Source organism: Heterocephalus glaber, unplaced genomic scaffold (assembly GCF_053883595.1).
Source record: "Heterocephalus glaber isolate CG9 unplaced genomic scaffold, H.glaber_assembly_v1.0 deba00001461, whole genome shotgun sequence".
Taxonomy (NCBI): domain Eukaryota; kingdom Metazoa; phylum Chordata; class Mammalia; order Rodentia; family Bathyergidae; genus Heterocephalus; species Heterocephalus glaber.
In genome coordinates this window covers 18,127,331-18,143,905 of record NW_028258308.1, presented here as the reverse complement: position 1 = coordinate 18,143,905, position 16,575 = coordinate 18,127,331, and the positions used below count along the sequence as shown (strand labels likewise).

At 35.1% G+C, this 16,575-nt stretch overlaps 2 protein-coding genes across 21 annotated transcripts in view; one reads left to right on the top strand and one right to left on the bottom strand.

Annotated features, from left to right (window-relative positions):
• Window positions 1-12,153, top strand: part of Cenpu (centromere protein U) — a 41,233-nt gene extending 29,080 nt beyond the window's left edge. For both annotated transcript variants that reach the window (XM_004853007.3, XM_021264992.2), the window contains 5 exons: window positions 6,939-7,017; window positions 7,242-7,289; window positions 7,848-7,909; window positions 9,930-10,086; window positions 11,935-12,153. In XM_004853007.3, the coding sequence (XP_004853064.1) occupies window positions 6,939-7,017; window positions 7,242-7,289; window positions 7,848-7,909; window positions 9,930-10,086; window positions 11,935-12,048 (460 nt within the window). In that variant the 3' untranslated portion in view covers window positions 12,049-12,153. The remainder of the gene's footprint in view (window positions 1-6,938; window positions 7,018-7,241; window positions 7,290-7,847; window positions 7,910-9,929; window positions 10,087-11,934) is intronic.
• Window positions 10,861-16,575, bottom strand: part of Primpol (primase and DNA directed polymerase) — a 31,569-nt gene continuing 25,854 nt past the window's right edge. For 12 of the 19 annotated variants that reach the window (XM_087217075.1, XM_087217065.1, XM_087217077.1 and 9 more), the window contains 3 exons: window positions 15,484-15,566; window positions 15,357-15,403; window positions 12,526-12,948 (listed from right to left, as the gene is read on the bottom strand). In XM_087217075.1, coding sequence (XP_087073201.1) covers window positions 12,733-12,948; window positions 15,357-15,403; window positions 15,484-15,566 — 346 coding nt within the window. In that variant the 3' untranslated portion in view covers window positions 12,526-12,732. Of the gene's footprint in view, window positions 13,234-15,356; window positions 15,404-15,483; window positions 15,567-16,575 lie in introns of all 19 variants that reach the window. The other 7 variants (XM_087217078.1, XM_087217079.1, XM_087217080.1 and 4 more) reach the window with 4 other exon arrangements.

Genomic DNA, 16,575 nt, shown 5'->3' with positions numbered 1-16,575 from the left:
ATGTTAATATTTTTGAGGAACTGCCATATTGCTTTTTGCAGAACTATACCACTTTAACTTTCCACCATCGATAGAACTTTCAGTATTTCTATGTTCTTGTTAACATTTATTTTCTGATTTTTATATATAATTGCCATACTAATAGGTATAAAGTTGTATTATGGTTTTCATTTGCATTTCCCATGTGATTAGTATGATTCCCATGTGCATGGTAGACATTTGTATATTTCATTTAAAGAAATGTCTGCTCGTGTTTTTTGTCCATTTTTGAATTGGATTCTTGTGTGTGTGTGTGTGTGTGTGTGTGTGTGTGTGTGTGTGTGGTTGAATTGTAGGAATTTTTAAATATATTCCAGATATTATCCCTTTGTTAGAAATATAGTTTGCAAATATTTTCTCCCCGTCTTTGGGTTGTCTTTTCATTGCTTTGTTTCCTTTGTTGTACAGTTTTGTTTTGTTTTGTTTTTATTAACTTTATTGGTACATTTTAGGTATAAAATACAGTTACATTCATCATTGGGATCTTGTACCATTACATGAGTCTCTTGGTTCTTATTTTTTTTCCCCTTCCCTCGCCCTCCCTTCACCCCCTCCACCCTTCCCTATTTGCAAAGACCTTGTTTCCATTTTTTTCCTCTTCTCATATTTTTTCCTTTCCCCTTTTTCCCTTCCTCTAACCCTCCCAATTCCCCTGCTCTTTTAGACCTTTTCTTCCTGTTACACAATATCAGTTATATTTTTTTTAATTACAATATTAAGATCTAGGAGACATTACCACAGATTTTACAGAATTTAAAAGGATATAGAAAGCATATTACAAAAATCTTTTTTGAAATAAATTTGACAACTTCTAAGAAGTAACTTAGAAGACAAATTAATGAAACTGACTCTGGAGGAAATATAAACTTTGAATAGCACCTATTAAAGAAAGTATATTCCTAGCTTGAAAACCTACCTATGTGACAACAGCAGGCTCATAAACATTTTAACTGATAAATTATATCAAACATTTACAGCAGAAAAAAGAAGGAACACTTCTCCCCTCATTTTAGGAACTCAACATTGTGCTAATCCTAAAACTGGATAAAGATAATAGAAGAAAAAAGTATGAACATAGATAGAAATTTGTTTAACAAAACAAACTTTTAGAAGTCAGATCTGGCAGTATTATAGGGATGGCAGTGTTGGTTCAGCATTGGAAGATCCACCCCCAAAAGTGATCATTTTAACAGAGGAAAGGAGAAAGCCATATGATCCTGTCACTAGTTGGAGAAACAGTATTGGACTAAATTCTACAGCTGTTCATGGTAAAAGCTATCGGGAGACTAGAAGTAGAACAGAACCTTCTCAACAGATCAAAGACATGTACTCCATACTTTCAACAAAAAACTCCTTCTATGAATGGAGACGACACAATGCTTTCTCCCTAAAGTGGGGAACAAGGGCATATATGCCTACTCTTCATCTGTCCATTAGACTTTGAAACATAGGTCTAAACCAAAATAGTCTGGCAATAAAATGACACAACTAGGATAGGATTGGCACGGCAGAAGAAAAATCTTTATATATAGATGAAATGATCATCTACAGAGAAAATACTAAGATATCTCTAGGAGCCCCTAGAACTTGTACTTGAATTTAGCAAGATTAGAAAACACAAGGTATATATAAAAATTCAGGTCTGTGTATACTTGCTATAAATGAAGAACTGGATATTGAAATTTAAAAGTTATGTAGGAGTACAAAGGACCCAGAAAAGCCAAAAACAAAGACAGTGTTGGAAGACGTTAGCACCCAATTTTAAGACTTCTTCTAAAGCTACAATAATCAAGGCAGTGTTGGTGTAAGAAAAGACTTATAGATCATCTGAATAAAACAGAGAATCTAGAAATAGAACCACACATATACGGTCCACTGAGTTTTGAAAGATTATTTAACATTAGCATTTTATAGAATATAAACTCGATTCAAGAGCCGAGGAAGAGATAGTGTCTTCAGCAAACGGCACTAGAACACCTGGTATCCATATATAAAAAATTAACCTCAACCCTTTATTTTCATACATAAAAATAACTTGAAGGGATCTATGAACCTAAATAAGAAAGCCTAAAAGTATAAAACTTTAATAAGAAATTATAAGGGAAAATATTTATGAATTCAGGGTAGGCAAGAACTACCTGGGATACAAAAAACATGATGTATAAAAGAAAAAAAATTGATAAATGAGATTCCATCAAAATTTAGAACTTTAAATGACATCATTAAAATGAAAAGTAGTCCTTAAACAGACCATATTTACAATGCATATAACCTATGAGCAGAATATACTAAGAATTCTTAGAGCTCATTAATAGACAACCCAATTAAAATGTAGACATAAGAAGATGATAAATAGCGAGTATACCACAAGAAATGGTGTGCAATTCTAGAATCAGAAAAATACTAATCAGTACAATAATAAGATTGAATTATACACTCATTAGGGAGATGAAGTCAAAAGTTTTAAAAGCCTTGTCATGACTTTGTCTTTTTGTTGGATTCTCCTCCTTTGCGTTTAATTTGTCATGCCCAGTGGATTCATTCTGCTGGGTTTCCTGGGGTTGTGATCCTCATTGTCTTTTCCTAGGGTATTGTCTAAAATTTTTTGGAGTGCCAGTTTGGTATTCATGAAGTTCCTGAGGTGCTCTCTTATCATGAAAGTATCTTATTTCTCCATCAATTTTGAAAGATAGTTTTGCAGGGTACATCAATCTGGGTTGGAGGCTGTTTTCCTTTAAGGCTTGAAATGCATCACTCCAAGCTCTTCTTGCCTTGAGGGTTTGCATTGAGAAGTCTGCTGTGATTCTGATGGGCTTTCCTTTGTATGTGATTTGTTTCTTTTCTCTCACTGCTTGTAGAATTTTATTCTTCTGTTAGATTTCTGGAATCCTAACTATTGTAGGCCTATGTGTAGATTTTTTTTGATTAAGGCTAGCTGGAGTCCTACATGCCTCACTTATCTGTATGTCAAGTTCTTTTCCCCTCCTTGGGAAGTTTTTTGCCATCACTTCTATGAAGAGTTTTTTTATGTCATCTGCACTCTCTCCTCTTTCTTCATTGACTCCAGTCAGTTTTATGTTATTCTTCTTTGCATCCTCTAGCAGCTGCTGGACTGATTTCTCATGTTCCATTACAATTTTAAAGCAATTTTTCTTTTCCTCCTCACTAATTGCAATCTTATCTTCTGTATGTGAAATTCTATCCTCACATTGGTTCATTCTGCTGTGCAGACTTCTGATGGAGTTTTTAATCTCTTGGAAATCTGTTTGTATCTGTTTTATGGATTCCATTTGTTTCCTATGTTGGGATTCCATCATGTTCCTCAGCTCCTCTATTTTTTTATCTGTGTCCTCTCTAGATTTATTAATCATGTCTTGCACCATGAGCAAAATCTTTGCTGTTATCTGAGTAATTATTTCTGATTTCATTTTTCCCAGGTCCTCTTTTGTTGCCAGCTCAGAGAGTCCAGATGGTTGAGTATCAGAGTGTTCCATCTCGTTTCCCTTTGGGGTTGCTGTAGGTGATCTGGAAGTCTGTTTTTGAGGCTTGTTTATGTGTCTTCTCATTTCCACAGGGGTGGGGGGGGGTGCTTCTGGTGCCCACGCGGCTCACCTTCTCTGCCCTAGGAGCTTGGGATGGCAGCAGGGGAGCTTCCTTCCGGGTGGTGGGACCAGCTCAGCTTCTCTGTCCTAGGAGCTCGGGATGGCAACAGGGGAGCTTCCTTCCAAGTGCTGGGACCGGCTGAGCTTCACTGCCCTAGGAGCCTGGGATGGAGGTGGGGAGCTTCCTTCTGGGTGCTGGGACCAGCTGAGCTTCACTGCCCTAGGAGCCTGAGATGGAGGGGGGGAGCTTCCTTCCGGGTGCTGGGACCAGCTGAGCTTCACTGCCTTAGGAGCCTGGGACGGAGGTGAGGAGCTTCCTTCCAGGTGCTGGGACTGGCTCACCTTCTTGGCCCTAGGAGCCTGGGATGGCAGCGGGGGAGCTTCGTTCCGGGTGCTGGGACCAGCTCTGTTGTACAGTTTTTAAGTGATGTAATCCCAGTTGTCTATCCTTGCTTTTGTTCCCTTTGCCTTTGATATATTGTACAAGAAATTATTGCCAAGTCCAGTTTTTCCCTAACCTCTATTTTAGGAGTTTTGTAGTTTCAGGTCTTCATGTAAATATTTAGTCCATGTTGAATTAGTTTTTGTGTATGGTACATGTAAGATAAAGATCCAACTTCATTCTTCTGCATATAGATATTCATTTTTCCCAACACTGTTTGTTGAAGAGACTGCCATTCCTCATTATGCAACCTTGGCACCCTTGTCAAAGATCACAAATATACATGTTTATGTCTAGGTTCTGTATTGTTTTGGTCTTATAAGTCTGTCTTTCTGCCAGCACTGCCTGATTTTTGATTATTGTAACTTTGTAGTAAGTTTTGAAATCAGATAGTGTGAGGCCTCAAGCTTTGTTTTTCTTTCTCAAGATTGTTTTTGGCTATTTGGAGTCTTAGATAGTTCATATGAGTTTTAGGATTTTTTTTCTATTATTGTAAAAACTGCTATTGGAATTTGATTGTTTTGGGTAGAATGGACATTTTTGCAATATTAAGTCTTCCAACTCATGAGAATGGATGTCATTTGTATCTTCTTTAGTTTTTCCACCAACACTTGCTTTCTGGGTTTTTTTGTTTGTTTATTGTTTTTATAGTTACTAGCCTAATGGGAGTAGTGTAGTATTAATAGTTTTGATTTGCATTTCCCTCATGATTAGTATTATGGAACATCTTTTACATGTGCATTATAATCATCTTGGAGAAGATGGGCAATATAAGAAGAGAGATGATAAATTCTAAGGAAGAATCAAAAAGATGCTACAGATAAAACACAAACAGTATATAGGTTGGGTATCTCTTATCAAAATGCTTGAACTTGTAATTGTTTCAGATTTCAGCATTTTTTAGATCTTGGAATTTTACATAAATTTTATTGGTTGAGCAGCCCTAATGCAAAAATATGACATCTGAAATGCATAACCTTAGTATCTGTGGACTAAGAATATACATTCTTCTCAAATGCACATGTTACATTTACTAAAATAGACCACATTCTATAGAACACACCTTAACTAGTGTAAAGTAGAAAACATATGTCTGCTTTCAGGCCACTGTGGAATTAAATTAGAAATCAATAACAGAAAGATACCTGGAAGATCTCAAAATACTTGGAAATTATACAACACACTCCTAAAGAACATATGGGTTAAAGAAGAAATTGTAAGAGAAATTTAAAAGTATTTTGCACTAGGTGAACATGGAAACAAAGCTTATAAAAATTTGTGGGATACAACAAAAACAGTGCTTCAATAGTCTAACCTTTCACTGTAGGAGTAGGAAAAGTAAATTAAGTCTAGTATAAGCAGAAGTAAAGAATAAAAATTCCTGAAAACAGGAACTTGGTAGAGAAAAATCAACAGCCTCAAAAGCTTCTTCTTTGAAAAAAGAAATCAATAAAAATAAGCCTCTAGCCAGGCTAAAAGAAAAAAAAAGAGGACCCAAATTATTAATATCAGAAAAGAGACATTATTATACATCAGTAAACTGCATGAATAGTAAAAGGATACTAAATACTATAAACAACTTTATACCTACAAATTTGATTACTGCAATGAAATGGACTAATTCCTTGAAAGACAATCTGATAAAACGCAAAAAAGAAGAAATACGTGGATCTGCATGATACTGTATCCATTTTTAAAAACTTAATAATAACCTCCCCAAACAGAAATCACTAGACCCAGATATGTTCACTGATGAATTCTACCAAATATTTAAGAAAGAAATTATACTAGTTCTCTGCAATATTTCAGAAGATAGACACAGAAGGAATATCTCAAAACTCATTCTTTAAGGCCAGCATTAGCATAATAACAAAATTAAAGGCATAGGAATACAATGGATCACTATCTCTCATGAAAACAAATGCAAAACTTCTTTTAAAATATTAGTAGATTGAAGTGAACAATGTATAAAAAAGAATTACATACCACAACTAAATGGAATTTATCCAAGATGTGCAAAGCTAATTCAGCTTTAGAAAAACACACTAATGAAGAAAAAAGTGATCGTATTAATAGATGCAAGAAAAACATTTGACAAAATTCAATACCCAGTCATGAAAAAAACTCAGTAAAATTAGGAATAGAAGGTAACTTCTCAGGGCCAGGGATTTAGCTCAGTGGTTTCGCTGCCTGCTACACAAGAGTAAGGACCCGAGTTCGATCCCTGGTACCCAAAAAAAAAAAAAGAAGGTAACTTAGCTCTAACTTGATAAAGAATATGTAAAAAATTAGCACCTTACTAAGTGATGAGAAACTAGAGGTTTTCTCATTAAGATCAGGAAGAAGGCAAGGATGTCCTCTCATCACTCCCCCCACCCCCACTTTTTTTAAACTTGGGATTGAACCCAGGGCCATTTTATTTTGGTTAGCTTTCTAGCTCTGAAGAAGTGGACAGCTGACTTGTGGCTGCTTAATCCTTGGTTAGTCCAAATGTGTTATACAGTTATTCCTACAGTTGCTATCAGGCAAGGAGGGAGGAGATAAGATTGGATGGTGATTATTAGATCAGATAGTGGGAAAAGACTAGGATTGGCTGTAAGCAGGTCCACGTCATTTGCTATCACTTGTGGATTTGGCCAACATCAGGGATAAGATGGCCCATACCAAAAAGCTTAGGAAAAGTTTTTTTTTCTGAGACATGTTCTTAGTATTTTTTTAAGCCTAAGAAAGGGCTGCAGGCTGAACATCTTAGATATTTAAAATTCTACATGCCAAACTCTGTTTATGCACTAAACAAATGAACACATCTTTCAAAATCCTTTGATACCTAACTATTTTTTTTTACACCTTTACAGACAAAAAATGGAATCTAAAGTTTGTACAGAAGCCATCAACAAATTTTATGTTAATATTAAAGAAGAACTCATCAGAATGGTAAGTTCACTGAAGTAAATTTGTTAATCTAAATTTTTAAAACTAATCCTGAGGTAGCATACTGTTGTCCTAGAAGAGCTTACGTTTGCCGGCAATATGGTATATGGTAATAAAGGCATTAGAACTACATATATTGTACATGCTGCTTTAAAACTAAATGTGATGTATGTGAAACTAACATTTAATTTTGGAAAATGTATGGATTTATTTTTTGTTTTGTATAGCTCAAAGAAGTCCAGATGTTGAAAAATCTGAAAAGGAAGAATGCTAAGGTAAACATATATGTGATTAATCATATAATCATACAGCACTAACATATATAAGACTTGACTTTGGGTTTTATAACCTTTAGAGTTTGTATAAGATGTTTTATCTTTGTAGTCAGGCTTTTATTTGGTTGATCTTTTGACTAGGTAATATTAATATAAGCTAAGCAATGGGGGCCTATGTCAGTCAGCTTTCTATCACCAAAGAAATATTTGAGATAAACTTACAAGAGAAAAATGTATTTTGGCTCCTAGTTTTGAAGGTTCCCATCCATGATTTTTTGACCCTGTTGCTTTTGGGCCTGTGGCATGGCAGCACATTCTGAAAGGAGCATTTGACAGAGCAAAACTGCTTGCTTTTCTGAGCCACAGAACAAAATAGAGCAAGGAGTGGGCTGGAGTCGCACAGTATCTATTAAGGGCACACCCTCAATGATCTAAAGACCAGCAGCTAGGCTATACTTCCACAGTCTTGTGTTCTCTCTGCACTTCTAATACCAGGCACAATGTACATGGCAGTGCTCATTCACATGAATTTAACAAGGAAATTATTGTATTACCTAGATGATTTCCGATATGGAAAAGAAAAGGCAGCGTTTGATTGAAGTCCAGGATGAACTGCTTCGGTAAGATAATACCAAAATCCTGTTTGAGAATTATCTAAAAGGAAAGTAGAGTGGCATTTGGGAAAGTGATATTTGCTGCTGTCATATTAAAACCCCCAGGTTATCTTTGAGCTTAGATGTTCAGCAGAGACAGGTTATGCTGCCTAGTTGCCAAACCTTTTAGCAAAGGAAAACTCAGCACCAATCTACCTTCCAACATCTCAGCTCTGGCCTCAGGCAGCCTCATTAGAGATGTAATGTGTACCATCTAGACTTAGACTGCCTGTGTTTGAATCCAGGCTCTGCCACTTACTGGTTATGTAACCATGGACAAGTTGCTTTCAAAGCCTCAACTCTTTTATGTATGGGTACCATAATACCCACACTTCACAGGGCAGGGTGGGGGGGATTGAGTAAATATATGGAAAGTGCTTCACGGTGACGAGCACACTAAGTGCTCTATATTGTTGAAACGTACATCCTGGATCAGCATCATGTGCATCTGTATTCCCCAGTGTTGGGCTAGAAGATAACTTTGCAGGCCTGGGCGTTCCCTGACGGCTGGTTAGGAAGATGGGAATACACAGGAACCTGGCAGTCTACACATATTTTTTGGCCCTCTTCAGAGGCCAAGACTGCTCTGTGAGCTGGAGGAAAGCAGGATTAGCTATGTTCTCTGCTTTTCAGGCTTGAGAGTGCTGGGGGGGCGGGGCATAGCCAGTGGTAGTGCTTACCTAGCAGGTGCAAGATACTGGGTTCAGTGCCTAGCACCACAAAAACAGCTTCAGAAAGAACATGGTATTAACAGGAAAGACAGTGCACGAAGAAAAGACTGCCATAGGATTTAAGAGAGGGAGAAATTGGTTGTTCCATTTGTTTCCAGATTTAGCCTAGGGACAGACAGGTCCAAACCAAAATAAGAAAATTAAAGGTAATGTAATAATGATGGTAACACTTAAAAGCTTTCCATGTGGCAGGGCACTTTCCTAAGTGCCTTGTTAATCCATTAGTCATCTCCTAATGCTATGAGATAAATTATTATAACTATTTACATGGCTCTTTTATGCTTGCCATCAGTGTGTGATCATGTGATGTATTTTTTAAAAATTTTGCTACTTTTCTAGATATAATTTGAGAAATTGGAGAAATATTTTGAAAAGGCATAGTAAGAAATAGTGTGGTATATCCTGGTTTTACCTCTGCATGTGAAAACCCCAGGGCACAGGAGAGTAACTGCCACTGTCACACCTCTAGGGAGCCAGGGAGCCAGGATTGGCTGGCAGCAGACAGCCTCCAGTCCTCCACCCCTGACCGCAGCCCTGCCAGCTTCACCCTGACTTTTCAAGAATGTTCATTTGTTCAGTGTGAAGAGCTGTTGAAAGCACTTTTCTTTTATAAAATTACATTAGAACATAGTTTATATCCTTATTTGGCAAAGTAAACACTGACATCCTTTCCTCTTTAGTTACTGGCCCATAAACTCTATTATCCCCTTTACTTCATAGGTGAAGAAACCCAGCCACTGAGAGCTGAAACAGTTGGCCAAGGTCACACCTTTTTCATCTAGGCCCTATGACAGTTTTTCCATTGATTTATTAGACAGTGGAAAGTGGACAGTTTTGATAGAAAACTTTTTGTCCAGTTTCGCTGTTAAATAGCAATGCTTGCAAGCTATAAAATGTAACCAAGTTTATCATTTAATTCAGTAGCTCCCAAGATGTACATGACTTGATAGATTTAGCATATATAAGGCATATTCTTCTGTGGGGGTCCCTGCTATTTGTTCATTGTACATCATAGTTCAGAGGGTTTTTTTAAACCTAGACTCTTTCACTATTCATAATTTGAGCTGGGATGGGACCACATGGCCTAATAAGGCGTCTGACTTTGGATCATAATTTCAGAGCCAAAGATAAATCATCTAGTCCACCTCCCCTGGTTTTCATACTTCACTCAGTATACTTATGGAGTCAATCTTATACCGAGTTGCACTTTAGTATGTGTCATTTATTTGGGGGTAAAATACGAATTTTTATTCTAGGTTAGAACCACAGCTGAAACAACTACAAACAAAATATGATGAACTTAAGGAGAGAAAGTCATCCCTTAGGAATGCCACATATTTCTTATCTAATTTAAAACAGCTTTATCAAGATTATTCAGATGTTCAAGAGAAAGAACCAAATGTAAAGGAAACAGTAAGTTTGATTTTTACTTTTTATTGTGCCTCAGACTGTAGAGGACATGTGCATGCTACAGTACTGGAAGCTTTGGTAAGATAAAGGAACACCATCACTATAAATCTGAAATTTTATTATCACCATTTTTTAGCTTCTTAATGAAGGCTTAGTGAGTGGAAAAAAAAAATCCAGAACTAGTGATTTTTTAAAAAGATATTTATACTTCATAGAACTGAATTTCATCAAGGGAAATGTATACTCTTGTGTAAAAATCTAAGTTGAACAACCATCTTCTTTCTTAGAATTTTTATCAACACAGATCACTCAGACATACTCAAAAGACCAACCTCTTTTGCTTAAATTTAGCCCAAGTTCACAGTATCTTCTGTCTGAAAAATAAGATGTTATTCCACATGAGTGGCAGGTGTGGTTTTCTGGGGTTGAGAAACACAAAAGAAATGGTAGGAAAAATGTTATATGTTATTGTTTTAATAAACTTTGCAGCTGCTTCTGGAATTTTACTGCTACTGTTGACACTCAGTCCAGATTAAATGTTTTATAGAAAAAATTTGTATATTTGTATACCCTAAAATGTAATCAAATATATAATAAATATAATTTTATATAAAATGTATATATAATTACAATGTCTACATATATCTTATTATGGGCCAGGGATTTAGCTCAATGGTGCCACTGCCTGCCTTGCAATCGGAAGGTCCCGAGTTCGATCCCCAGTACCAAAAAAAAAAAAAAATTACATATCTTATTATAAAACTTGTAATATCTTCACTTCTAAATTCAATTTTCCTTTTTTTTTTTTGGTACTGGGGATTGAACTCAGGACCTTGTGCTTGTAAGGCAGGCAGCGGCACCACTAAGCTAAATCCCTGGCCCAAAATCAATTTTATATTTTAACACTTAATGTAAGTTGGTTTTCTTGAGCTGAAGATTTGTTCATGTATTAGACATCTGGAAATAGAATATTTTTAAAGGTTTCGATGTACCTAAATAGTCTAAAGCTTATTATTTGGAAAAAAAATTTGGCTACTAAATGTGGTCAAATTAATAGTAGCTTGATTCAATTTGGTACAACCAATACTTTTTTTTTGTTGGTGTTGAGAATTGAACCTGGGGCATCCTGCATGATAAAATTCTATAAGGGGAACTTAATTACCCTCAGATACAGTTTGCAATAGAAAAGTTTGGTTTTCTTAATTATTTCAAAATCATGAGTTGGAGCTATGTTCTATCTATATTGGGTTTGTATTGTTTTTAATCATTAAGAAAATTTGGATTGGCAGCATTGACCCCCCAATACTTTTTCTAGATGATGGATTTTAGAAATTTTATGATGAACTTTTATATTCTACCAGTTCTTGCAGTAAAAGTAAACATGACTTGCAGCTTTTTGTTTTTTAAAATAGACATGAGATCAAGCAGACCTCACATAGCATTAGCAAGCACTTGCCCAAACCAAGTCTTGACTTGTCCCAAACATGATCTTCTGCTTTAAAGAATTAAGATTCCACTATTCTTTGAACCATCTGGCATGCTAGCATAAGGAGATCAGTGCAAGCTTTATAGTATCAATTATGTCCTAAGGAAATTAAACCAATTTTCTTAATAATCGTAATTCAAAACTGAAGAGAGTAGTAATAGAAAGCTCTATCAAAATTGGCACTGGGGCTGGGGATTTAGCTCAGTGGTTCTGCCGCCTGCCTCACAAGTGCCAGGTCCCGAGTTTGATCCCTGGTACCAAAAAAAAAAAAAAAATGGCATTGGTTATAAGCTTGAGGTATGCAAATGAGAGGGTGATAAAAGTTTTGCTATTTGTGAATCTAAATAATTTTCTTTCATCAACAGTATGATTCATCCAGCCTTCCAGCTCTGTTATTTAAAGCAAGAACCCTTTTGGGAGCTGAAAACCATTTGCAAAATATCAACCGTCAATTAGAGAAGCTTCTTGACCAAGAATGAGAAAACTGGTCTACTGAAATGTGCCCACATAAAGATGTCTCAGGCTGCTGCACATTACCTTCTGAAACTGTGCTTTTGTAAATAAAAAATCTTTTTCAAAAATAAGTATAGCCTAGTCAACAGTATTTAATATGACTGTTATTGAAATTAAATTACTCCAGTTTGATTATCTTAATACTTTTGGCAGTCATAATCATCTTTTCTGATTAGTGTTTTAACAAATTCCAACATGTTGGGTGGGGGATTTTGCTCAGTGGCACCGTGTCTGTCTCACAAGCACAAGGTCCTGAGTTTGATCCCCGGTACCAAAAATTCCAACATGGTGACAACTTAATCAGCCTCAAGCATAAGATCTTTGGCTTATAAATAAACTTGTAAAGTTACAGTTAATAAGGAGACTTCTGTTGAATTTAAACCAATGCTAATTTTCAATAAAACTGGTATACTTAAGTGAAAAAACAAAATTGGAAAACAAAGTGAAAACTTAGACTGGTTTAATAATAAGTTAATATAATTTAAAAAAAATTTTTGTGTTGGTGCTGGAGACTGAACCAGGCTTTGTGCATGCTAGGCAAGTGCTCTACCACTGAGCCATACCCTTAGGCCTAATTTAGTTTTTGTTATCAAATCTCATAGACTTGAGGCACAGTATAGCCTGGTTCTATAAGTGTTGTCGATAGTGAGCTATTCTTGCAATACTTCTATAATAAGTTCATCAGGAATTTCATTCACTGCACTGGTGTAACTGAGAAGACTGTTCTCTGCAGCTTCAGCTAATTCTGCATCTTCAGTAGCTTGTAAGAAGTACACATCATCAGTGCTATTATCCCAGTCAGTGTCAGAAGATGCACCTGGATTCTTGGCTTCACTGTTCCAAGTTTCATCTGCTGTAAACTCTTCCTTTATTTCATTGGGAAAGCGTGGTAGAGGAAATGGGATAGGAAGAAAAAGGCTTATTTAGTCAGAATCTTTGGGATCTCATTGTATACTCCAAATATATGAATGCAGGTATGAAGTAATGACCAGTTCTTCAACAGAGTAAAATGAACATGCTAGATAAATGTGAGACAGTCACCATGGGGATGTGTATACAAAGGTTGCTGCCTTTGTAGCTCACTCTTGAAACTCCAAGTTTTAAGTTGCCTGTGGTTCTTTGGCAGATGCTGGCAGTATCCCCAGATGGAGCTAGAGCAAAGGTAGATTTCATTTTTTTTTAACAAGTAGATAGTCTAACAGAAGACATTGGAAAATACTTTTGCTATCCTGACAACCAACTCTTCTAAATTATAAAGTATTTTTAAAATAAAATCATGGATTAGAATATTGTTACAAGGAATTATTTTGGTACAACTTTCAAAATATGACTACAGATTGTATATTAGATAATTTTAATTCCTTGAATTTAATAATTTAATACTTTTACCATTCCCATGTAAGCATGTCTTTGTTCTTCAGCTACATACTTAATTACTGAGAAAGATTTATGTAGGTGACAACTTACTCCCAAGAAATTAACCATAAATACTACTGTATATGTGTACATTAGAGGAAGCAAACAAATGTGGCCAGATGTTAGCACATGACAGATGTAGGTAAAGGATAAACTGAAGAGTTCCTTATTCTCATATAATATTTCTGCATTGTTTTCTTTTTCTTTCTTTTTTTTTTTTTTCTGTACCAGGGATTGAACTCAGGACCTTGAGCTTGCAAGGGAGGTGCCAGAACCATTGAGCTAAATCCCGGGTCTCTGCATTGTTTTCAAATCAAACTTTTAATCCAGATGATCAATGCAACAGAAAAAGCAATAAATAATGGTGACTGGTAATTTAGTTTAAAATATTTTAAAAAGATGAAGCAGAAATGACAAAATATTCAGTTAAAACTAAGTGAGATGTACATGGGTGTTCATTATATTTTTCTTTTATAATTTTAAATAAAATACTGTACACTAAGCATACTTTCAAGTTGGCACTTTTGAGGTATTACTAGATAGGCAGAGAATATAACTTAAAAATTCACTAACATCTGAGTAGGGTGATGGCACATGCCTGTAATCCCAGCACTGGGGAGGCTGAGGCAGGAGGATTACTGTGAGTTTGGCTCCAGCCTGAGCTACATTGTGAGTTCAAGCCTAGCTTGAACTACATAGCAAAGCTGTCCCAAAACACCAAACCAAAACAAAACAAATCCACTGAAACCCGAATCAAAATAACACTAACCAAAGATGACATGTTTCTCCTCCTTTTAAGAGACAAAAGTAATTTTTAAAAATTTATTTTGATCTTAGTTACTTATAAACACTTTTTAATCTAGAAGCTTTTGTATAATCTATCAGTTATTTTATATTCTGCTCTTAGAGGTAAGAAAGGGATTTCTGCTATTTTAAAGTTGGATGTGTTTTTTTCAACCCAAATTTAAAAGTTAAAAATACCTCCTGAAACTTCTGATAGTAGGTTGGATTTTCTAGAATATAAACTCAAGCATATACACAGCTTGTAGCTGGTAACATAATAATATAAAAGAAGGTGTTGATGGATGTGACAAAAAAAGTCTTAAAAACAGCTCAATCTGACACAGAGACTCAATAAAATATTTTTGCAAAATATTAATCAGATGTCATAGACAAATGGACAAAGGGCAGATATAGGCAATTCATAACAAATATAAATAGCCTGAAAAACAGTTCAACTTTATTAGTAAATGCAAATTAAAACAAGTAAAAACCCTCTTACGTACCAGGTTGGTAGAGATCACAAAGTAAATGTCAGCAGTGCTGGCCAAAAGTATGCAGTAGGAGTGCTCTTATCAACTATCTGTGGAAGTCTAATTTCCTATTGTTTTTATGAAGAGCAATTTGGTAACAGTTACTACTGAAAATATTTGTGATACTTTAGGAAAAAATCTACGTAGTATGACTTCTAAAAATATAATTGAACCTACATAGCTATAAATTTGGAAGATCTTTGCTAAAACTTTGACATCAGTTGCATTGAATTATGAGTGGGGAAGATTTTTTCCCCTTTTTGCTTTACAAGTATTTCCTATTTTTTTTTCTCGTGATTAGTTTAGATAAACAAAAGTTTTTCAAAGAAGAGTTAAATGTTGGTTTGGCAATATAAGTACTATCTACCAAATTTAAAACTATATATACCCTTTGATACAACTCTAGAAGTTCATCTTAGAGATACGGTTGTTCAAAAAAACACAAAGATGGGCACTTTGGTTTACTTTGTCAATTATTCATAGCTTATTTACACTGTTGTACCAAGAACTAACCAGTAACGAGAAAGATGAAAAGCTGCACTGACCTCTTTGAAAAGAAACAGGAGGCTTACTTCAGCAGGTAATGGAAAGCCTGAATGAGAAAGATATAAAACTATATTATATGGATATTTAATTTTTAGTTTGTGGTAAGTGTAAAAATTGATAACTCACAGTCAGATTTGAAGTTTTCTGCCTTACAAACAGGATCATGACATTTTTGATACCAAACTTCGTTTTTCAGATCAACAACAATCCTTCATGTTAAAAAAAATATATATTAAGTCCATACCAACTGGAAAACAAAATTCAGTTATACGCTGTCTGTATGCCTTAAGTATGAAGAAAAATTAAAAAGTAAATGAACAGAAATAGATACACACTAACCAAAAGCAAATACTTGCTAGGAATAGCACACAAAATGGACTTCTGGGCAAAAAAAAATAGATACTGGCAAAGTCCCCGCTTCCCACACAAACACCAGAAAGACACAATTCTCAACTTGTGTCCACCAAACAATACAGTGTGAAATCATGTAAGCAAAATTGATAGAGCTATAAGGATAAACTAATATACCTGTAAAAATAATCTAGCATAAGTCAAGATTTTTAAAAAATGTTATTGGTAATCTATAAATTGAATAATCACAAAAAAGTTCCAGAATGCAGAAAATATGAATAAAATATGAATATAAAAGCAATTAATGAAATCTGATCTATGCATATATGACACAGTTATTTATAACTATATATAAACCAATAATAAAAGCTGACTCCAGGATTGGGGATGTAGCTCAGCAGCACCACATCTGCCTGGCAAGCGCAAGGTCCTGAGTTTGATCCCTGTTACCAAACAAAACAAAACAAAACAAAACAAAACAAAAAACCTGACTCTATAATGTGAATTATATCAAATTTAAAAATACAAATTCATGTTTATTCTCTGACCACACGGAAAAATTTACAAGTAAAAAGCTAATAGAAACCCATAATTTAAAATTTTAAAAATTTCTAAATAACAAGTTGCTAGAGATTTATGGAAATCAAATTACTTTAATGTAACAAAGTAATACCTATTAAATTACATGAAATGCAGCTCAAGTAATCTTTAAAGGGAAATTTATAGTTACAAAAGTTCATGTTATGAAATGGGATAAAGATAAACGAATTAAGTAACCAATTTAGAAAATGAACAATAGAATAAACCTTAATTCTGAAAATAAGCAATAGAATAAGCCTTAATAAAAGACAGGAAGTAACAAACAGC